General features: G+C 39.7%; 1 protein-coding gene and 1 non-coding gene across 6 annotated transcripts in view; both read right to left on the bottom strand.

The window, feature by feature from the left end:
* The window catches only part of UBAP2 (ubiquitin associated protein 2), a 134,931-nt gene that overhangs the window by 16,984 nt on the left and 93,917 nt on the right, over positions 1 to 24,030 (bottom strand). For all 5 annotated transcript variants that reach the window (XR_010323075.1, XM_023545190.2, XM_023545191.2 and 2 more), the window contains exons 9-16: positions 21,273 to 21,353; positions 20,404 to 20,456; positions 15,044 to 15,111; positions 12,598 to 12,787; positions 7,401 to 7,611; positions 5,718 to 5,992; positions 4,893 to 5,062; positions 3,646 to 3,859 (exon numbers count right to left, since the gene is read on the bottom strand). Coding sequence is in view for 4 of the 5 variants with exons in the window: in XM_023545190.2 (XP_023400958.2) it covers positions 3,646 to 3,859; positions 4,893 to 5,062; positions 5,718 to 5,992; positions 7,401 to 7,611; positions 12,598 to 12,787; positions 15,044 to 15,111; positions 20,404 to 20,456; positions 21,273 to 21,353 (1,262 nt within the window). In the remaining variant the exon portion in view is untranslated. The remainder of the gene's footprint in view (positions 1 to 3,645; positions 3,860 to 4,892; positions 5,063 to 5,717; positions 5,993 to 7,400; positions 7,612 to 12,597; positions 12,788 to 15,043; positions 15,112 to 20,403; positions 20,457 to 21,272; positions 21,354 to 24,030) is intronic.
* On the bottom strand, positions 12,396 to 12,475 carry LOC111749921 (small nucleolar RNA SNORD121A). The gene has a single exon (XR_002785092.1). It is a non-coding gene; the product is annotated as a small nucleolar RNA SNORD121A (small nucleolar RNA).

Raw genomic sequence — 24,030 nt, 5'->3', positions numbered from 1 at the left:
GAGAAACACCTAGAGTAGTAGCTCACTAGCTGAGCAAGCCATGAGGTGGGCAGTGATGTGTGCAAGCAGAGTAGAAGATAGGGTTAAAACTGGAATTGAGATATCCTGGAGATGAATGAATTTAAGCTTGGACAGCACATGTTTGATTTTTATTTAAGAAAAAGCACATTAAGTACTGTCTTAGAGAACTTTCTGCAATAATGGAGATACTCTGTATCTGCATGGTTCCATATTGTAGCCACTAACCACATGTGACTACTGAGCATTTAAAATGTGGCTAGTGTACCTGAGGAACTGAATTTCTAATTATTTAATTTTAATTAAGTTTAAATAGCCACATGCAGCTGCAGTTACTATACTGAAAAGCACAAGAATAAGCTTCTTGTTAAAGATGACAGATCAAGAATACACGGCTTTTTCTAGAAGAAAAACTAGATAACTGGGAGCTCCTAAAAATCAAACACCTATGCTCATCCAAAGACTTCACCAAAAAAGTAAAAAGACTACATACAGACTGGGAAAATTTTTTAGTTATGACATTTCTGATCAGTGCCTAATCTCTAAAATCTGCATGATACTGCAAAAACTCAACTGCAAAAAGACAAATAACCCAATTAAAAAATGGGCAAAAGATATGAACAGACACTTCACTGAAGAAAACATTCAGGTAGCTAACAGATACATGAAGAAATGTTCATGATCATTAGCCATTAGAGAAATGCAGATCAAAACTACAAAGAGATTTCATCTCACTCCAACAAGGCTGGCATTAATCCAAAAACCACAAAATAATAAATGTTGGAGAGGCTGTGGAGAGACTGGAACACTTATACACTGCTGGTGGGAATGTCAAATGGTACAACCACTTTGGAAATCGATTTGGCGCTTCCTTAAAAAGCTAGAAATAGAACTACCATACGATCCAGCAATCCCACTCCTTGGAATATATCCTAGAGAAATAAGAGCCTTTACGTGAACAGATATATGCATACCCATGTTTATTGCAGCACTGTTTACAAGAGCAAAAAGATGGAAGCAACCAAGGTGCCCATCAACGGATGAATGGATAAATAGATTGAAATAGAGTCACACAATGGAATACTACACATTGATAAAGAGCAGTGATGAATCTGTGAAACATTTCATAACATGGAGGAATCTGGAAGGCGTTATGCTGAGTGAAATTAGTCAGTTACAAAAGGACAAATATTGTGTAAGACCACTATTATAAGAACTTGAGAAATAGTTTAAACAGAGAAAAAAATATTCTTTGATGGTTACGGGGGGGACGGAGGGAGGGTAGGAGATGGGAATTCACTAATTAGATAGTAGGTAAGAACTACTTTAGGTGACAGGAAAGACAACACACAATACTGGCGAGGTCAGCACAACTGGACTAAACCAAAAGCAAAGAAGTTTCCTGAATAAACTGAATGCTTTGAAGGCCAGTGTAGCAGGGGCAGGGGTCTGGGGACCATGGTTTCAGGGGACCTCTAAGTCAACTGGCATAATAAAATCCATTAAGAAAACATTCTACATCCCACTTTGAAGAGTGGTGTCTGGGGTCTTAAATGCCAGCAAGCAGCCATCTAAGATGCATCAACTGGTCTCAACCCACCTGGATCAAAGAATGAAGAACGCCAAGGACGCAAGGCGATTACGAGCCCAAGAAACAGAAAGGGCCACATGAACCAGAGACTACATCATCCTGAGACCAGAAGAACTAGATGGTGCCCTGCTACAACTGATGACTGCCCTGACAGGGAACACAGCAGAGAACCCCTGAGGGAGCAGGAGAGCAGTGGGATGCAGACCCCAAATTCTCATAAGACCAGACTTAATGGTCTGACTGAGACTGGAAGGACCCCGGTGGTCACAGCGCCCAGACCTTCTGTTGGCCCAGGACAGAAACCATTCCCGAAGCCAACTCTTCAGACATGGATTGGACTGGACAATGGGTTGGAGAGGGATGCTGGTGAGGAGTGAGCTTCTTGGATCAGGTGGACACTTGAGACTATGCTGGCATCTCCTGCCTGGAGGGGAGATGAGAGGGTGGAGGGGGCTAGAAGCTGGTAAAATGGACACCAAAAAAAGAGAGAGTGGAGGGAGAGAGCGGGCTGTCTCATTAGGAGGAAAGTAATTGGGAGTGTGTAGCAAGATGTATATGGGTTTTTGTGTGAGTGACTGACTTAATTTGTCAACTTTCATTTAAAGCACAATAAAAATTATTTAAAAAAAAAATGTATAATTATAAACTTTCCCACAAAGACAATTCCTGGCCCAGATGGCTTCACTGGTGAATTCTATCAAACATTTAAGGCAGAAAGAACAATCCTACATAAACTCTCAGAAAACAGATGGGGTGAGGTTGACGGTGAGGAAAGAGAACTAAATCCTTACATTCAACAGTGGCAAGTAAACTGCTAATACCGAAAATGAGGCTGGGGAATCAAGGAGTAGCAATGTATTCATCACGTTACTAAGCAACATGAAGCAAAATATCAAGAAAACTGCCTCTCCCCGGCCCCAGAAACAAAAAGTTTAAAGCGTTTCCGCCTAGGGAACACAAGTATTAACAAATGCACCTGCTAGAGTTAACTCAAATCCATATCACATTACCATCACTCCAGAAAACTCGTTCATGTATTTATTTTACTCTCATAAAAAAATGTGGACATATGAATCAAGAGTAGAAGGATACACCCCAAACTGTTTATAGGTCTGGGGAGGGAGGCTATAGGCTTATCTATAATATTTTAATTTCATACAAGGCAAAGATGCTCAAGTATTACTACTATGAGTTTTTTTTTTTCTTTAAAGAGTAGACTAGAAAATGAAGACAGTAAAAACAGTTAAGTTGGTATATCAGAAATTTGGCTTCTTTTTTATTATTATTATTATTAATTTTCTAAGTTTTATCCCTAAGTTTTTCAGGAGGTATTTATATGCTTCTATACTTCAGGGTCAAAACGTGTAAAAGAGGCCAAGCCTAGCACATGACAAGCTGTCTCATGGTATCACAGGAACAACAGGAGCTGAAGGCCTTGTCTGAGAACGAGCTCCTGTCTGGAAAGAAGAGAGGCACAGCGAGAAAGGCTGCTGACTGCTGACCACCAGATATGCAGCTAGCAGGCCTCAAGAAGGATAACTGAGATTCCCAGAGTGGGACTTAAAAAAATATAACAACGACATCTAGCTTCTTAACTATAACCCCGTATTGTTAACAAAATTTGGGTAGGGAATAATGCAATTTTAACTCAATACAGCTAAGAGTGACGCAGAATCACGTGCAGTCAGGAAAAAGGAGTCCGTAAGGGAGAGGTGTGCCAAAGCTGTGCAGTCCCAGGGCCAAACTGCTTAGGCCACATTACCAGAGCCAAACTGCTTAGACTACATCAAGTCTCGTCTTCTCCGCGAAACGTGTGCGTATTGGTCTATTCACTCGTATGCATGAGTGCTGGAGAATCAGGTTTCAAATGAGATGTCCATTGTAACTAAAGTTTACAAGGAAACTTACAACGTTCTACTCAAAAAGTTAGCCAGTTTCTACAAGGAAAGTCTTATCCAAAAGGCTTAATTTCCCAATCCACATACTGAGTTACAAAATGGAATTTTCTGAGAGAGGCAACTTGAAACACCACTTACCACGATGGCTCCTAGAGCTGACTCTGATGGACTCATGGAGCTTTGGTATGCGATCCTGTTGTGCACAGAACTCTGGTCATAGGAGGAAGACGTTGTTACTGGACTAGTGGAGCTCAGGGATGAGCTGGTCAGACTGGAGGAAGTAACGACAGAAGTTGTATAGGTGGAGTCCTGTACTGCACTGGTCACTGGTAAAGAGGTATTTGAAGGATCGCTAAAAAGAATCAAAGGTATTAGACATCTCAGTAAATCTGTGTCAGTTTACACAGCTTCACATGAAACAGAACTACTTCTTTACTTCACTGTCACACTCTACGTTAACTAAGCATCATCTATGACTAACTACAAGCTTACACTGCTGCGTTCCTTAACTGTATTAAAAGATGCAAACAATGCTTCGCAACATCTTCTTCCCAAAAAAACTTAGGTCCATCTAATTTGAATGACAGGCAGAGGACATAAAGAATCCTGAAGGAATCCAGGTGTCTGAGACCATCTTAGAAAGGGAACCCAAACAAATACCAGGTTTTTATCTCTGGAAAACTAGTTAGTACAATAAAATTTCAAATCTGCATTCCCTATATACAAAATATGTCAATAAATATCGGAGAGGATGTGGAGGAATTGAAAACCCCATAAAATGCTGGAGCCACTGTGGAAAACAGTTTGGGGGTTCCTCAAATGGTTAAATATAAGAGCAATTCTACTCTTCGGTATAAACCTGAGAGAACTGAAAACATATGCTCACACACAAACTTGCACCTGCGTGTTCACGGCAGCATGATTCGTAACAACCAGAAAGTAGGAAACACCACCAGTGTCTACCAACGGCTGAGTGGATCAACAAAATGTATACATCCACACGATGGGATACTATTCGGCTATAAAAAGTTATGAAGCACTAGCACATGCTACAACATGGGTGACCTTTGAAAACATTATGCTAAGTGAAGGATTCCATTATATGATTCTATTTATATAAATTGTCTAGAATAGGCAAATCCAGAGACAAAAAGTAGATTATTGGTTGCCAGGGATGGGATAATTGAAATTGACTGGTAACTGGTACAACGTTACTTTTTGAAGTGATGGAAAAGTTCTGGAATCAGATAGTGGCGATGGTCGTACAAACCCTTTACCACAGGTTGTGTATCTCCAAGAGGTAATTTCTTAGGCTCCATTTTGTTTTTGCTTTGCAAATTAAGGATTTAATTCATTCAAAACAAGAGACGCATGAAGTTTTCTACCTTAAAGCCTTTGAATACAAGCTGATGGGAATCTGATTGTTATTTTCACTGCTTGGAGCTGATCCAAATTCAGAGAGAGAGGGTTCTGATCCAAATTCCAGGGCGCCAAACTGAACATTCAATCCTGTGACATCTGCTGAACCAGGCATTTCCACTGCAGATGCTGGGATCTGAAAGCAAAGCCGTCACGTCAGGAACAGAGGTCAGAATTTCAAATTCCAAAGGCCTACAACAGAGCCAAACAAGCAACTGGTTTCACCAGGCACAGGGCACTTACTGGCAGGCCTGAGGGACAAGAAGGGAGAAACAAAAACAAGGGGAAAAGGAATAGGATTTTTAAAAGGAGGGAGGGAAAAGAACAAAGAAAAATGAAAAGTTAACAGGGAAATGGTCAGTGGTAATGCCACCAATGCTTCTCAGAGCAGAGGTGGGAGGGTGCTGGGGTGGCCAGGAGGCAGGGAAGAGTGGACACTGGGTGACTGCTCTAGCTTCAGGTACACACTACTGATGTAAGTTCTACCTGGACAAGAAACCATGTTCTGTGAACAACAGAACTGCTACACACCCTCCAACTACAGCTATGGGACACTGCTAAATACAAAAGAACAGCAGACTCTCTTAGCTGGATCCTCGAGTCTCTGGCTCTCAGCACATACCCGTTCCCTCCGATATTAGCCCAGTCACGCTGAAACAGCTGACTCCTCATACACAGTAAGCTATGTGCTTGAAAAATACTACATCACAGTTTCTGGAACTTAATAACTTACTACATGAGATAGATGTGAAATCGCCTTTGGGACTGAGACTTCACGATGGAAGGCCCACCTTAGAGGCAGGAGGTATCCGTCGTTTAGGGAGCTTGATGTGTTTCGGCTGTGGTTGGTGGGTAGACACAGCAACGTTTTCAACAGCCATGCTGGGAAGCTGCAGGAGTTTGTTCACAGTGGAGGTACTGTCTCTGGATGCTGATTCTCGGAGTTTTACCTGGGCAGGAAAGGACTCCAACCCAGGAGGAGGAACAGTGACTGTCTGGGTCTGGTGCTGCTGTCGCTGGCTCAACTGGCTAAGAACTGGGGATGGCTCAGGCTGAGATTTGAAGTCTATGAAATACATAACAACAAAAAAACAAGAATACAATCAATAATTAGCCATACAGGCTCAGGACTTCCTCTTCCACCATGACTAATCATAAAGTTACAATCACCACCAGTTCCTCCTAAACATCTAGCTGAATCACTTGTGTGTGTGTTTATTTGATCAATGGCATATGACAAATGGAAAAGGAATAGATTTATGTCTGATATCCCACACAGAGAGGAGAGACAGTTTATGGTAAGGACATAAGTGGATAAGGACAGCACCAAGGTGCTATACACACCTGGCCTTTAGCTAAGAGAATTATGTTTTTCTTTGTTTTATGGATTTTGTACTTAATTTTAAAATATTATTTTAAAAACTCTTTCTACTTAGAAATGTATGTGATGGTACAAAATTCAAAGGCACAAGAATGTGTGTGATGGATATGAACCTCCCCTCTTCCATCACCATGCCCAGATTTGCTCCACAGAAGCAAATGCCGTACCCAGTTTTCTTGAGTACCTTCAGGGATATCCTATGATATACATACTTATATACCTATATATATTATGTATATATGTTTATTTTTAATTCTATTGCCTATTTCCCTCACAATACACACATGCCTACATACTATATACCATTCTACACCCTGCTTTTCTCATCCTAATACTACTACCCATTGCAATTGAGTCTGGCTCACAGTGACCCTATAGGACAGAACTGCTCCTTAGGGTTTCCAAGGAGCAGCTGGTGGATTTGAACTGCCAACCTTTCGATTAGCAGCTGAACGCTTAACCACTGCAACACCAGGGCTCTGTTTTTTTCATAAAACATTTCATTTTCACAGACTATTCCACATCAGTGTATGAAGCACCAATGCATTCATTTTTATGGTGGCATAGTAATCCAGTGTACACAGGTTTTGTTTAATACAACCAGTACCATATTAATGGACTTTTAGGTTTCCCAATCTTTGGTATTAAACACAATGCTACAGAGAATACACAGTAAACCCTGTGAAAGCTGGAACCTATGTAAGGTGGAAACCTGTCAGAGAAGGGAAGCTCAAATATTTGCCATTAAAAGGAGTGACGGAAAAGTGCTAAGACTGCACCCTGTCAAAAAGGCAGAAAACCTGCGAGACCTGGAAAGACAAGGCAGTCTAACCAAGTTCTGGCCCTCACAGGTTTCACTGTATTTATATGAATGACATTTTGCTCAAGTGCAAGTATACTTGCAGGATCAATTCCTAGAATACAGCTACTGGTTCACAAGGTAAACATATTTTAAAATTTCACAAAACACTTCAAAATTGCTTTCCATAGATGTTTGCCAACTGCACCTTCCCCCACAAGATACTTTCATTTAGCACCGCTATGCCAATTTTTTTTCACATGCTGCTTTAAAACCCAGGAAATGTATATTTACCAAAATGACTGAGGACTGATGACTGGGATGCTGTGGCCTTGAGGTCCCAAGAAGAAGTGGTTGTTGGGGGACTTGTACTATTCTGCTGTGAACTCTGGGTGGTGAACTGGCCCAAGCTTGGAGCTTTCAACTGGTCCAAAATCTGGGAGCTGGTGATGCCGGCCATTTTTGAAGGTGCAAGCTCTCCAAATCCTGAACCAAGGACGGATGACTTTAAAGGAAAAGAAAAGCAGAAAGCCTCAGAAATATAGATTTCTATGCCAGGCTTCTTAAAAACATGCCAATTATTGTCACAAGTATTTTCAGAACTATAAACCAGAACCATCTCAATTAGTAAGACTCACCTGAGAATATACTACGTGAAAATGTTATTATGCAGCAACAGCTGATTAAATAAATCCAACGATCTCTTCTGACAAGAGTTAAAGGAGAATATTTGACAATGGATTTGAAGAAATTGATTTCAAAAGACAAAAAAAAAAATGAATGTCACAAGTCCACAATCAAAATACCACTTTTTTTAAACTAAAGAAGATACCTTGCATTAAATGACAAGCACATGCTTGACAAATAAAAACAGTATTTTCTTAATATGTGAACCACAATAATCATCTTTAAAGATGAGGACAGGTTTGGTCACGGAAGAGATCAGCCATGAGTTCACCCTGCAAGATCAAATGCAGGTCATGATATTTACTTAATTAGACATCTAATATTCCAAAATTAGACAATGAAATATACAAGTATTTGAGGTTCAGCAGATCCCTTGACACTGTGTGTTTATTTCAAGTTGTTTAGATGAGTAAGAACATCAAAAGTGCTTCAAAAATGAGTATACTCAAGATGGTGTTATCTTGTCAGGTCAGATATCAGGATCCAAGGACAATGAAAGCCTACGACAGAGGCAGGTCAACTGCATTTTTACATACCAAGATCATTCAGTTTCTGAAAGATAAGTCCTTCACCAAAAATAACCACTTCAAAACCATCTAAAAGGTCAAAAACAGAAATACTCTGCATTTCCCCAAAAGGTCAAATCTAGAAAATTGAGAATAATTAGTTCTGTAATCAATATTCAAAGGCATGGAGTGTTACAGTTATTCTAATGAAATCCAAAATTCTCCAGCGTGAAGCCTGGTTTGCAAACATTAGGCTGTTGTCACCATGGATGTCCACTACTCAATCTTCTCGTAGAGCAGCTGTGCTCATGTTACTTACCACTGTTGCAGATTCCTGACACTCTTAAACCAAACCAAACCAAACCTGTTGCCATCAAGTCGATTCCGACTCAGCAACCCTATAGGACAAAGCAAAGCTTCGCCACAGGGTTTCCAAGGAGTGACAGGTGGATTCAAACTGCTGACCTTTTGGTTAGCAGTCAAACGCTTAACCACTGTGTCACCAGGGCCTCTTAGGCTTCCTGGATAAAATTTATCTTCTTCTGTCTTCTTTCTTATATAATCTCTATCCTGCCTCAACTATGTTTAATCAAATGTGCTTTCTGCATGCTTTACAACACAATGAAATCACTGAGTCAATGACTATTGCCTTGCCCCAGGTAACACCTGGCAAAAGGCTTCTCAATCCCAGTTTCACATCTGAATCAATAGGAGGACTTTAAAAATTCATGTCTTGGTACAGGTGTGCACACGCTCACACGCACACACAATACATACATGTGTCCAAGTCCAATCTCAAAGATTCTGACATTTGGTCTTGTGTAGAATCTGGCATTATCATCATTATTTTAATTAAAGTTCCCCAAATGTTTATATAGTACAGTAGGGTTAACAAGCACTGTGTTTTTTTTTTTTTTTTTTTTTTAATTTTTATTGTGCTTTAAGTGAAAGTTTACAAATCAAGTCAGTCTCTCACACAAAAACTTATATACACCTTACATACTCTCAATCACTCTCCCCCTAATGAGACAGTCCTCTCCCTCCCTCCACTCTTTTTGTGTCCATTTCACCAGCTTCTAACCCCCGCTACCTTCTCATCTCCCCTCCAGAAAGGAGATTCCAACATAGTCTCAAGTGTCCACCTGATCCAAGAAGCTCACTCCTCACCAGCATCCCTCTCCAACCCATTGTCCAGTCCAATCCATGACTGAAGAGTTGGCTTCGGGAATGGTTCCTGTCCTGGGCCAACAGAAGGTCTGCGGGCCATGACCACTGGGGCCCTTCTAGTCTCAGTCAGACCATTAAGCGTGGGCTTTTTAAGAGCACTTGGGGTCTGCACCCCACTGCTCTCCTGCTCCCTCAGGGGTTCTCTGTTGTATTCCCTGTCAGGGCAGTCATCAGTTGTAGCCAAGCATCATTTAGTTCTTCTGATCTCAGGCTGATGTAGTCTCTGGTTTGTGTGGCTCTTTCTGTCTCTTGGACTCATAATTACCTTGTGTCCTTGGTGTTCTTCATTCTCCTTTGCTCCAGGTGGGTTGAGACCAACTGATGCATCTTAGAGGGCCGCCTGCTAGAGTTTAAGACCCCAGATGTGACTCTCCAGAGTGGGATGCAGAATGTTTTCTTAATAGATTTTATTATACCAATTGACTTAGATGTTCACTGAAACCATGGTCCCCAAACCCCTGCCCCTGCTACACTGGCCTTCGAAGCATTCAGTTTATTCAGAGAACTTCTTTGCTTTTGGTTTAGTCCAGTTGTGCTGACCTCGCCTGTATTGTGGACAAGCACTGTTTTAATACAATACTAAACAAACACTTCTTATTCCAGTTTCTCAAGCTGTTGGTCATGAGGTAAATAACGCACCTGAAGGTCACTGTAAAAGTGACCTATGATTTCAGTGGCCTGATCAAGATTCCAGCACATCACCAAGGACGCTGCTCATTAAAATAAGCAGAGGATGGAAAGGCAGAGGAGGAAAGGACATGGATAGTTCAACCAAAAAAATGGGTTTTCCTGGTTCTTTTCAAGTGCTTTCTCTTCAATCTCACTAATTCTTGGTTCTTTCAAATGCCTTATCTTCAATCTCACTAATTCTGAATTCCACTGCCTCAATTCTGCTCCTATGACTTCCTACTGAGTTGTCTAATTTTGAAGTTTTCTTGTTAATCTTTTGGATTTCTGTTTGCTATCTCTCTATGGATTTTCGTAGCCAGTTAATCATTATGCTCTTGTATAACCTTCTTAAATTCCTCTATTGCTTTGTGTGTTCCTTGGCTTGTTCTGCATTTTGCCTGATCTTCTTCTGGATCTCTTGAAGAGTTCAGTATATTAGTCTTATGAATTCTATCTCTGATAATTCCAGGAAGTTATATTCCTCTAGAAGGTTTCTTGATTCTTTGTTTTGATACAGACACAGATAAAAATAGGCTTCATGTGTATACCCTGTTATACTGTGCTAATGAGGACCTACACTGCTGAAATGGACCCACACAGGTGTATGCAAAGGTGAAAGGTATTCAAAGTCTGTGGACCCCTTATGCTTGTGCCTAGCCAAAGGGCTGTGCCTGCCCTCAGTTCCTGGCTCACAGGAGCTGGCAGATTATTTTTTCCTGTTTGTTAATTTGTTCCCTCTCCAAAGGTGGGAGTAATGGCTCAGGGCATGCAATGGGTCCTACTTCCAGCCCAGGGAGTGCAGCAATCTCTGAAGCTGGACCAGGACCCGGAGCAGAGTGGGGAGGGGGCAGGTAAATAAAAGAGAAGTACTTCCCAAAGCGGGGGAGGGCTTTTTTTTTAATCCACATGGTAGGTTAGACATTTGTACTTATCTTTCGCCAACTGAGTGGCATTTTTTTTACTAGTTCTAGAGGCTTGAAAAGACTCTCTGCCGCTCAGTCTCTCCTGATGTGGAAAACGCGTCCCGAGCGCCACTGCTTGCCACACCACGCACGCCAGCCGATCCAGCCTACGGGGAGCCAGTGCTGGCCAGGTCAGGTCTGGCAACTCCTTATTGCTTCTCAACTGTCTCTCCCTCCCCTGCCACTCGGTCCAATTCCTTAACTTTGCCTTTGATGTTCAGAGCTCCTAGACCGTCAAATATAATCAATTCACTTATTTTTTCAGGTTTTTGTTGTAAAAGGGACCACAGGAAACATCTGACTACTCTGTCTTCTCGGCCCTGCCTCCTTTTATTGGTTCTTTTCAAAATAAATGGCATCATACCTGTCCCATTTCAAGCATTAACACCATCTGATACAGTCGCGAGTGACATTAAAAATGCCAAGTTCTCATAAAAATGTCAAGTTCCCAAGTCAGCAACATGAAGTGACTACATAGAGTAGAAGACAGGTAGCAATTAAAAGGTTATGTAGTGAATTTTCCATTTTATTAGGGCACAGCTAATGACTTATTTGAGTCAGGTAGGGGAAAAAGAATATATCATATTCATAAAACATTCTGTTTCCCAATGGTAGATCTCAACATAAAACACAACTAAGACTGAACCAAATAAATATCACTAATGAAAGCTACAGGCCTGTATGGTCACAGTCCATTCAACCTTCCCATTGCCAGCTCAGAACTTCCTATAGTTGGGCAGGCACTTCAGTTTACTATTCTGTAGTCATATTCTTCCACATGCTGTGCTCAGCCTATCCTCGCATTCTTCACCAATAGTTTCTGAAGCTCTTTTTATTGGGAGTTTAACTCTCAGTGGAGCATTGATGACACTGCTTCCATGAAAACACACCCAAATTAGACAGGCCTCTACCTTTTTTTTTCTACTACATAGTTTGGCATTTTAAGAAAAAGTAGCTTTATCTTATGGAATAACAAAGAAATGAAAATGTAAAAAATATAAGTACCTTGGCAGACTTGAAAAGAATTAATTTTACATGTTTTTGGCAAGCCAATACTGACAAACATTTGTGTTTAGGGAAATTGCAAAACATAAAAGTTTTACTACCTTCAGTCTAGCGACAGGTATTGAAACAAAACCCAAGAAAAAGAATCATTAATAAGAAGGATGACTTCAGTCTGGCTGAGCGACCATGGCTGAAAAGACTTCAGCTAATCATAAAAAAATATTTTTTTGTTTGTCCAGGAAACTCAGAGTAGTTGTATTCCACATGGAATTATCAGATATGTGCTTGGAAATTACATCATTGTTTTCTGGACTGAGATTTACTGTAGAAATTTTTGTATTTAGAAAATAACTGCAAGGCATGTATCATATTCTAGAATACATTTGCCCATGAGTATATTCTTTAAGATCCCATACAGAAACAAAAGTGAGTTACCAGACTCTGAGGCGAATAGGAGTTGACAACTGTGGAGCTGGCAGTCCCTGGTGCCATCTGATTGTTGTGTTGAGAATTTGTGAAGACAAGGGCTTGGCCAAAGCTCTGCTGTTGGGAAGATTCAAAGGAGTTCACTTCTGAGGCTTGACTGGGAGGAGTAGGCTTCTGGAGCAAGGCTACCAGATCAATGCTAAGCAGACAAAAAGGAAATGAGGAACCAGTTTATAAGCAAATCTTACCAAAAAAATTAATTTGAGAAGTGAATCAAGATACAGTTAACTAATTCATGCTAAAAATTATCTAAATGAGAACTCTGGGAAACTGGAGTTTGAGGGTGCCAAAAGGAGAGCATTAATCAGCAAACAAAACATATGAAGTCACAGAGCCTGAAGCAGGGCTTTGCAGAGAAAGGAAACCAAATAGTGTACTGAGAAATTTTCACAGCACAACGATAATGATTTGAAAACCTCAAGTAATTAACTTAACCAATATTCTGAAGTTTGGCTCATTTTTTTTTTTTTTTTTTTTAGCATATTTTACTCCATTTATTACTTGGAACCAGGGTTTCTTAAGCTTTCCCAAAGGCCAGTGAACGCTTATTCTTGGGGAATGAGGGTCACGGCCATAGCAGACCATTTCAAGCAGTCTGCATTTATCTTAAATATTCCTATCTATAAGTTTTGCATTCTACTCCATAATACATTTAAGTTTATGTAAATCTCATTATTTTCTTACCTAAATATTCAGGAGGAAATGCCCAATATATTAACAAATACTATGTTAACTAGGGAAACCCTGGCGGTGTAGTGGTTGAGTGCTACGGCTGCTAATCAAAAGGCTGTCAGTTCAAATCCACCAGGTGCTCCTCTGAAACTCTATGGGGCAGTTCTGCTCTGTCCTATGGGGTGGGGATGTTAACTAGAATTCTTGTGGTGTCCCCAGAAAGGCAGATGTTCCAATTTGAGAAGCATAGCCAAATATCTGAAAGAAAGGGAAAATGATCTTCTCTATAAAGACTACTTGACATGAGAGCAAACTGCTAACTTCCTGTACCATTTTTTCTCCACACTTACCTAGTATCATAGGATCTGTAAGATGCACCGGATTACCTAACATGGTAACTCATTCCACTAATAATCGCTTTCAAAAAAGGCCAGTTACTATTATCAGTTCTCTCTCTATACCAGTGAGACAGGCATCCTGGGAGGTCAAATAATTCAAGACTCACAGCAAAGTTCCTAGCCCTGAGTTCCTCTCCTTATATACTGCCGCTCTTGCTTTCCCATAGCCAAACTGAAGTCCTAGACCAGCATTTTATGATAGTCTAACTCCAGGGATACAAATCCAAAATAGTTTTATTACTTATGACTCATCTCAAAATTTGCATGACTACAAAAAACACAGCAAGTTCTTTTCTAAAAACTTAATAAGATACCAAACCAAAAACCAAACTCATTGCCGTTAAGTCGATTCCAACTCATAGCGACCCTACAGGACAGAGTAGAACTGCCCCGTAGAGTTTCCAAGGAGCGCCTGGTGGATTCGAACCGCTGACCTTTTGGTCAGCAGCCGTAACTCTTAACCACTATGCCACCAGGGTTTCCTAATAAGATACAGGCATGGAAAAATAGTAGAGTACCATCTTCCGAAAAAGAAAAAAACTAACCACTACAAAAAATTCCAGTGAATATTTTTTTTTAATGGAAACTATCCTATCGAATTGAGTCATATATATGTATTTAATAAGAAAATGTGAGCAATTCCAAAAACAATACATTGCAAGAGAGCCTTTAAAAGATTTTTCTCCCTATATAACCACCTCATTTAGCATGAGATTCAGTATGTTAAGGTTCAAAAGTGCCTTAATTTCTAAGATATCATATAAGAAGACTTTCATTCTTCTATATCAATGCCTTTTGAAACCATAATCAAAGGTTTTTATAGTTACTGTACCACTAAGATATAAATTAATATTCTTCAATAATTCAGTTCTGTGCATGTTCTATGAATGTTGTAATTACCCCAAAAGTTCCTTCCTTTTCTGTAATCCACACACCTGGTAGATTAAAACTAATATGAGAAGTTTGTATTAGCCTGAGATCTAAATCGATGATATTATATAAAGAAACCAAAGGATATTCTATATTAAGTTCATTCTGTCAAAAAACAATAGGTTGATAAAAGTGAAAAGAGCAATCATTAAATATGTTTAACAATCTGCCACAATTGCTAACAAATGAAACATATTAGCTATTTTATCAGCGAGTACAACCAATCTGGATATGATTGAAGCTCCGTCAGCTGACCAGGCAGGTTAGAGGTAAAATAAAAGTCAGTCTTAGATGGAAAGGAGCGGGGGGACCTCAAGAACCTAAACACTTTTCCTGAGGCAAAAAATTTCAGCTGTGATTTGACTAACAAACAAAAGGTGATAAAAAGTGTTTACCTTTGCCCAGGCATGACATGGTTCTCTGCTGGAACAGATGAAGCAGTAAAGACCTTTGTTTCAGAAAGCTGTGTGGAAAGCATGAAAAAATATTTTAATCTTATTCTATATAATATGAAGCCAAAAATGTATTGAATTCCTGGCAATTTTTAGTCACCAGTACACTCACTGTAGCTCACCCAAATGGTCGTCTGAAGCAAAGAAAACATACATGCAATCATGATCAGTAATTTTCTTAAGGTGATGATAATTTTAGATTGATACGCCTACAATAAAAATTTCACATCATCATATCAATCAACCATGGGAGACAACACAGCAAAGTCAAACCAGTGAGTTAAACCAGGGTTCAAGTCCCAGCCCCACTACCCTGCAATGCCATTATACAAAATGAGATACTAATAAAACCATTACCAGTGTTATCATAAACGCCAAAAGGGAGTGAAGAAGTTTGAAAAAGCTAAGTAACTCACTTTTTTCCCCAAAGAAAGATGGCTTTAGTATTTCATTGATTAGTAATTTGTATTTCATGTTTATTAAGTCATGGTTTTCTTTGCCTTTCTAAAAAAATAATAATTTTATTGAGGTATAACAGACATACAATAAACTAAATATTTAAACTGAATAACTGATGTTTTGACATATGTATACTCCAGTGGAACTATCGGCACCATCGTATATCCATCCATCACCCCCCAAAGTTTCCTCCTGTCACTCACTTGTGTCCCCAGACAACTACTAATGTGCTTTCTGTCACTATAAATTAGGCTGCATTTTCTAGAATTTTAAATTGACTCATATAGTATGCACTCTTTTTTTGTCTGGCTTCTTTCTACACATAATGTTGTTTTAACTCACTTTTAGGTTACTTACAATAAAATTTTTTGAAACTTCAACTGTCATTAATGAAAGATGTGCCCTTTTTACATTTTCAAAGCAAGGCACAGTCTTTTGAAAGCTGAGAAATGATGTTCTAATGGGATAACATGAGAGACACATGAAGTGCTGTTCAAAGGCTGCTATTATTCTTCACAACCCTAAATGCCTCAAAACTTTGAAACACTGTAAACTCAGACTTTCTAAGACAGAAATACTCAGGCAAGGACTGAGTAGACAGTAGGTGTTCCTTTTCTTTAAAAACAAAAAGTGCCAAACTAATGATGTTTCAACAAGGACCTACTGTACTCCATTTCAAGGCAGTATTTTAAGAGTCCCAGGGAATCCATTTCTGCCTCACAGAAACTTACAAACTGAATAGAGTTTTAAGACAGAAAAGCAATAAGGAAGTAATTTTATGAAAAGCAATGACAGAGTAAAGCTACAGCCTTATAAACATTAAGTTCGAGGCAAATGAAAAGCATTTTCATCACTGACATCATATCTAACCCTGGGAAACTACTGAAAATTAGATTTATTTTTCCTTCTTTCTCTTAAAATACGGCTAGTGGGACAGAGGTGAATGGTTATTGTTCTAAGGTTTCAAGAATTTAAGACTACATTTTAAATTATTAGCCTGCCAGTCAGCATTTTTATCATTTCAAAAAATTTTTATATTTTTTTTGATAATTCCACATAAAATGAGATGCCCGAACTTCCTCTGCTGTTTTCAGTAATTATAAATTATATGGTGATACAGTATGTCCTATACAGCAGAATACTGTCTCTCTGTATACGTACATGTGTATTACTTGTCAGTAAATTTTTATCGTAAGATCTCATTTGACCAATTATTATGATATTCATTAGACAGGCAAAAACAAAAAGAGGCACAGAAAGGAAAGATGTCTTCTCCAAGATCGATAGGTCAACACAGCTAGAATCTGAATATCAGGTTTTGCCTTGATTCCTGGTTGCTTTTCTAGCCTGCCTATTGACCCTGACAGGCAAAGAGATGTAAAGCCTTTAGCCCTGGAACCTATTTTTCTTCAAACTCTAGCAAAAATTCTGATATAAAATACTTAAAAGTAGGATGGCTCTGTTTGAAATAAGGTATGGTACCCACTTTTGGGTTACCCACAGGGTACTCACTCTTACCTCCCCTTATCACTGGGACTCATCCCTCTGCTGCTTTAAATAGCCACTTATCTAGTCAGTCTCCTCATATCACTGGTAACAGAGACCGTACTGACATCACACCCCAAGAACTTATGGTTAATACACGGTAGCAGTGAATACACAGAGTCATTATACCAAAAAGAATTAGTTGACGCTGAACCATTCCGAGAGCTAGCATATGATGAGGAACTGATGGTACTGAAGGAAGATGTCCAAGCTGCAATGAAGGCACTGGTGAAAAACAAGGCTCCAGGAATTGGTGGAATATCAATTCAGATATTTCAACAAATGGATGCAGCACTGGAAATGCTCACTCGTCTATGCCAAGAAATTTGGAAGACAGCTACCTGGCCAACCGACTGGAAGAGATCCATATTTATGCCTATCCCCAAGAAGGGTGATGCAACCGAATGCGGAAATTATCGAACAATATCATTAATATCACACGCGAAGCAAACTTTTGCTGAAGATCATTTAAAAGTGGCTGCAGCCGTGTATCGGCAGGGAACTGCCAGAAATTCAAGCTGGACTCAGAAGAGGATGTGAAACCAGGGATATCACTGCTGATGTCAGATGGATCCTGGTTGAAAGCAGAGAATATCAGAAGGACGTTACCTGTGTCTTACTGACTGTGCAAAGGCATTTGACTGTGTGGATCATAACAAATTATGGGTAACACTGGGAAGAACGGGAATTCCAGAACACTTAATTGTGCTCGTGAGGATCCTGTACATTGATCAAGAGGCAGTTGTTCAGACAGAGTAGTAGTATCCTGAATAACTGAGTAGTAAGTCAGGAAAGGTGTATATCAGGGTTGTATCCTTTCACCATACCTATTAAATCTGTATGTTAAGCAAATAATTTGAGAAGCTGGACTATATGAAGAAGAACGGGGTATCAGGATTGGAAGAACACTCAATGACGACCTGCATTATGCAGATGACACAACCTTGCTTGCTGAAAGTGAGTAAGACTTGAAGCACTTAACTGATGAAGATCAAAAACTACAGCTTTCAGTATGGATTACACCTCAACATAAAGAAAACAAAAACCCTCACAACTGGACTAATAAGCAACATCATGATAAATGGAGAAAATACTGAAGTTGTCAAGGATTTCATTTTACTTGGATCCACGATCAATGGCCATGGAAGCAGCAGTCACGAAATCAAAAGACGCATTGCATTGGGTAAATCTGCTGCAAAGGACCTCTTTAAAGTGTTGAAAAGCAAAGATGCCACCTTCAAGACTAAAGTGCACCTGGCCCAAGCCATGGTATTTTCAATTATATCATATGCATGTGAAAGCTGGACAATGAATAAGGAAAACTGAAGAACAACTGACACCTTTAAATTGTGTGTTGGAGAAGAATATTGAATATTCCATGGACTGCCAAAAGAACGAACAAATCTGTCTTGGAAGAAGTACAACCGGCATCATCCTTAGAAGCAAGGATGGCGAGACTCCATCTTATATACTTTGGACGTGTTGTCAGGAGGGAATCAGTCCCTGGAGAAGGACAACATGCTTGGTAAAGTACAGGGTCCATAGAAAACAGGAAGACCCTCAACGAGATGGACTGACACAGTGGCCGCAACAATGGGCTCAAGCATAACAACGATGGTAAGGATGGCGCAGGACCAGGCAGTGTTTCGTTCTGTGGTACACAGGGTCACTGTGAGTCGGAATCAACTCAACAGCACCTAACAACAACAGCAGTGAATATAAATCTCAATCAAAATGAGCGTATTTATTCTCATCCTTCCTCACACCATATTCCAGCTCATTTCCTAAAAAGCCAGATATACTACCAATAAAAAAGGAAAAAGCATAAGCACAAAGGTTTTTTTTATTATTATTATTAAACACTATTCAGTAAATTCAGTTATAATTACTTTTTACAAGATAGCTTTTAAGGTAAAAAACATACCGTTTGGAAGCTCAATAATACTTTGTATGAGGAATTACCGATGCCCTTTTTCGGAAAGAAACCAAGACCCAAGGAACAGTTCCCTAAGGTCATTAAACAAGTCAGGAAGAAATCCTACATCTCGTTTGCCATTCCAAAGAGCTCCTGTCAGCACATATGGGAGTGTCTTGGTCATCTAGTGCTGCTCTAACAGGAATACCACAAGTGGATGGCTTTAACAAAGAGAAATTTATTCTCTCACAGTCTAGTAGGCTAGAAGTCCAAATTCAGAGTGTCAGCTCCAGGGGAAGGCTTTCTCTGTAAGCTCTGGAGGAAGGTCGTTGTCATCAGTCTTTCCTTGGTCTGGGAGCAGCTCAGCACAGGAACCTCAGGTCCAAAGAACAAGCTCTGCTCCAGGCACTGCTTTCTTGGTGGTATGAGGTTCCCCCATCTCTTCACCTCAAAAGAGACTGACCCAAGACACTATCCAATCTTGTAGATCTCATCAATATAACTGCCACTAATCTATCTCATTACATCATAGTGATAGGATCCACAACACATAGAGAAATCACATCAGACGACAAAACGGTAGACAATCACACAATACGGGGAATCATGACCCAAGCAAGTTGGTATTTTGGGGGGACACAGTTCAATCCCTGACAGGGAAAGGACAGAGATAATACATCTCAAAGTCTGGGTCACTTTATGTGATTTTGAAGATACTACTTCTAACCTCTATATTATTTCCTGGTTAATGTCTGATCAAACTCTTTATTACACACATGCTTCTGTCCAAACCTTGAAAATCACACAGAAAGTGGTATAAAATATGAAGCTGAGCTAGTTTAGTCACTCTTTTTTTGTTTTTAATCATCTAAGTAGAATATGTTTTCTCAAAGATTATCTAGGCTGAGCCAAGAACTTATGACACTACACAGAAACTACTATAGTATGCTCAAAAATGTCTGTGGAATGAACAAATATAAAAGGAGATCCTCTAGACAAAAGGCAGAGGGGCTGGGCCTGGAACCAGGATGACTTATGCAGGTTAATTTCAACTGTGACTCAAAACGTATACTTTTTCCCTTAATAAAAATATTCTAAAGAGTAACAGGCCACAGTCCAGGGTTGTTTGGCTAGCAGGCCAAACAAAACAAAGACACGCTAAAAAATATCTCCATCCTATTTAATGCCTGGTCATTTTTAAGTAGATGCTTTAAATCTAAATCCTTTAAATATCTGAAAACACCAGTTTCCTTCAGAGAATCATCTGCTACAAAAGCCCATCTCTGAGAACTTGGCAATGGTAAGATGTCTCAGGCTTTCTTCAAAGTACACATGCCCCACCTGACACAAAAAAGACGAGTTTGATCTGACACCAAACACTTACATCTTCTGTCCAGTCTTCTGTTGTCCACTCTTCCACAGAATTCTTCCAGGCCCCTGTTAGAAAATGACAACAAAGCTTACACCACAAAGTCAAATACCACCTCATCCCGAATGACTCTCTATTGTGTACTGCACAAGAAAAATAAATACTATATACCTTATTAGCAATTTAGTTTATAATCCATGAAATATAAGACCCTTAATCTACTCTCAATAAAATCAGTCATATTCAAATGTGATTTGCCTATGTACTATACACAAACTCAATGCAATGTCTCAAAAATCAAGGCAAAATTCTATTGCTTCAATCTACTCTGAACATCACATCCAAGCAATTCTGCCAGGAGTGAGAAAATGTGGACACACTAAAAATATACATATTTAGCAATGTTACAATTCCTTACAATATATATAATTTAAAACAGAACAAAATTCAATTTAAAGCAGGTCTGACTTGGACAGTACTTTAGGTGGATTACTGAATTATCAAATTTACAGAAGCAACTTTTTAAAAAGACCTTAGCTCCACTGCATGATTTTCTAACAGGTCTCCCTGCTCATACCAAGTCTGGTGCTCTAACTTCTGAGGAACAGCTACAGAGGATGTACTCAAACAGTTCATACAGAATAATCATTCATAAAATAAAGTGAATTAAAGAAAAGTACTGGTGTTCAAAAATGCTGATTCAGTGCTCAGAGACCCTGTTTCAGTACAGGCCCATTATTTTAAAGTATGAATGCAAACACATATTCAGAGAAAATAGTTTAAAAGGAAATACACCCAAGACATTAACAGTAACCATCTTTAGGAAATGAGATTGTGAATGTTGTTCAGTTCCTCAACAAGAAGAAAGGAGTTAAGCATCTGACCTGCAAAATCCATTTCTCTCCCAAGGTTGTGGGGGCGGGGGGCGCTGTTTGAGTACACTGGGGACCTGAGGGGGCAGGCTCCTGAGAAAAAAAGAAGGCAAGTGGCCAGGTCTAACTTCCTTAGAAACATACTAATAATGTAACAACCAATCTCCTCATAAATAAATGGAAGGTGTTTGTTAGGAATAGAGTCCTTCACTATGGAATGCTTTTACCAAGATGTTTCTGAAAAATACTGAATATACCATGGACTGCCACAAGAAGGAACAAATTAGTCTTAGAAGAAGTACAACCAGAATGCTCCTTAAAAGCAAGGATGGAGAGACTTCAGATCGCCTACTTTGGATATATCATCAAAAAAGACCAATCAGTAGAAAAGAACATCATATTTGGTAAAGGAGAAGGTCAGTGAAAACAAGGAAAGCCTCAATGAGATGGACTAACACAAGAGCCACAACAATGGACTCAAACATATCAGAGATCATGAAGATGGCACAGGACCAGGCAATGCTTTATTCTGTTACATACAAGGTTGCCATGAGTCGGAGGCAACTCGACAGCAACTAAAAACAACATGGCAAACAAACCTGGGCTCTATGGATTTATGGAGCATGGCTCCCTAGAAGATGTCATATAAGCTATGCTACTGTATAGGTATAAAATGGAGATGTTTCAAAACTGAAAACACTCCCTGCTGTGTGAGAAATTCATGCACCTAGAGACCTCATCTATTTCCCTGGATCAGAGGGCATATGCATTATGGGAAGGAAGAACCTAGGAAACCGAGCTAGAGATCCCAGTTCTCTTCTCCTGTATCTCCTGATTGCATTAACTTTGATATATTTTAAAGCTCGACATTGAGCAGAATTTCATTACTGGATTTGATGATGTGATCCCTTCTGTTGGCTTGCCCCTCAGTCATTTAAATGTTTTCCAGAATTTCTCCAGAAATGTCATACAACAAACATGAATTTATGTAGCTCCACAACAATCCTTTGAATTAAAATGTTTTCTTCAACAAAGATAGAAAGAAGTAATACATTAAGTGACTAGTGCAAGTTGCCAGTAGTCCCTGTTGGAAGTCAGTAGTGGAAGCTTATTTTCTAGATCCCTGCATATGCCTCTGAGAGAACGCACTATATACTCAGCTAAATGAATCTAAGACAAATCATCTACCTACCCTAGATCATCCTTCTAAACTCACTTCAAGAATTAAAACCACCTTTTTTTTAATTCTTATTTATTGTGCTTTAAGTGAAAGTTTACAAATCAAGTCAGTCTCTCATACAGAAACTTATACACACCTTGCTGTGTACTCCTAGCTGCTCTCCCCTTAATGTGACAGCATACTCCTCCTCTCCCCACTGTATTCCCCATGTCTATTCAGCCAGCTCCTGTCCCGCTCTGCCTTCTCATCTCGCCTCCAGACAGGAGCTGCCCACATAGTCCCATGTGTCTACTTCAACTAGTTATCATCTTCTGACTTATAGTCAGTCCAGTCCAATCCCTGTCTGAAAAGTTGGCTTCGGGAATGGCTCCAGTCTTGGGCTAACAGAAGGTCCAGGGGCCATGGCCTCTGGGGTCGCTCCAGTCTCAGTAAGACCATTAAGTCTGGTCTTTTTACTAGAATTTGAGGTCTGCATCCCACTGTTCTCCTGCTCCATCAGGGATTCTCTGTTGTGCTTCCTGTCAGGGCAGTAGTTGGTAGCCAGGAATCATCTAGTTCTTATGGTCTCAGTCTGATGTGGTCTCCGGTTTATATGGCCCTTTCTGTCTCTTGGGCTCATATTAACCTTCTGTCTTTGGTGTTCTTCATTCTCCTTTGCTTCAGCTGAGTTGAGACCAACTGATGCATCTTAGATGGCTGCTTGTTAGCATTTAAGATCCCAGACGCCACTCACCAAAGTGGGATGCAGAATGTTTTCTTAATACATTTTGTTATGCCTGTTGACCTAGGTGTCCTGAAACCATGGTCCCCAGACCCCTGTCCCTGTTACTCTGGCCTTAGAAGCTTTTGATTGTATTCAGGAAACTTTTTGCTTTTGGTTTAGTCCACCTGTGCTGACCTCCCCTGTATTGTGTGTTATCTTTCCCTTTACCTAAAATAGTTCTTGTCTACTATCCAATTAGTGTATATCCATCTCCCTTCCCTCCCCACCCTTGTAACCATAAAAAAATATTTTCTTCTGTGTTTAAACTTTTTCTTGAGTTCTGATCTCATACAGTATTTGTCCTTTTGTAACTGACTGATTTCACTCAGCATAATGCCTTCCAGATTCCTCCATGTTATGAGACGTTTCACAGATCCCTCACTGTTCTGTATCGATGTGTAATATTCCATCGTGTGAATATACCGTAATTTATTTACCCATTCATCTGTCGATGGGCACCTAGGTTGCTTCCATCTTTTTGCTATTGTAAACAGTGCTTCAGTGAACATGGGTGTACATATATCTGTTCGTGTAAAGGCTCTTATTTCTCTAGGATATATTCCAAGGAGTGGGACTGCTGGGTCGTTTGGTAGTTCTATTTCTAGCTTTTTAAAGAAGCGCCAAATCAATTTCCAAAGTGGTTGAACCATTTTACATTCCTACCAGCAGTGTGTAAGTGCTCCTGTCTCTCCACATCCATTATTTTGACAATCACCAATCTTTTAATAGATTTCCTTCCAGTCTATTCTCTAAGTATCTGTATAATTTTTTAAAAGCTCACAAGTGGACCCACGTCAAAGATGGCCAGCACATAACGCTCTTGCTGC

Source organism: Loxodonta africana, chromosome 9 (genome assembly GCF_030014295.1).
Source record: "Loxodonta africana isolate mLoxAfr1 chromosome 9, mLoxAfr1.hap2, whole genome shotgun sequence".
NCBI lineage: Eukaryota > Metazoa > Chordata > Mammalia > Proboscidea > Elephantidae > Loxodonta > Loxodonta africana.
Note: the sequence above shows the minus strand (reverse complement) of the source record. Positions and strands in the feature narration are given on the sequence as shown.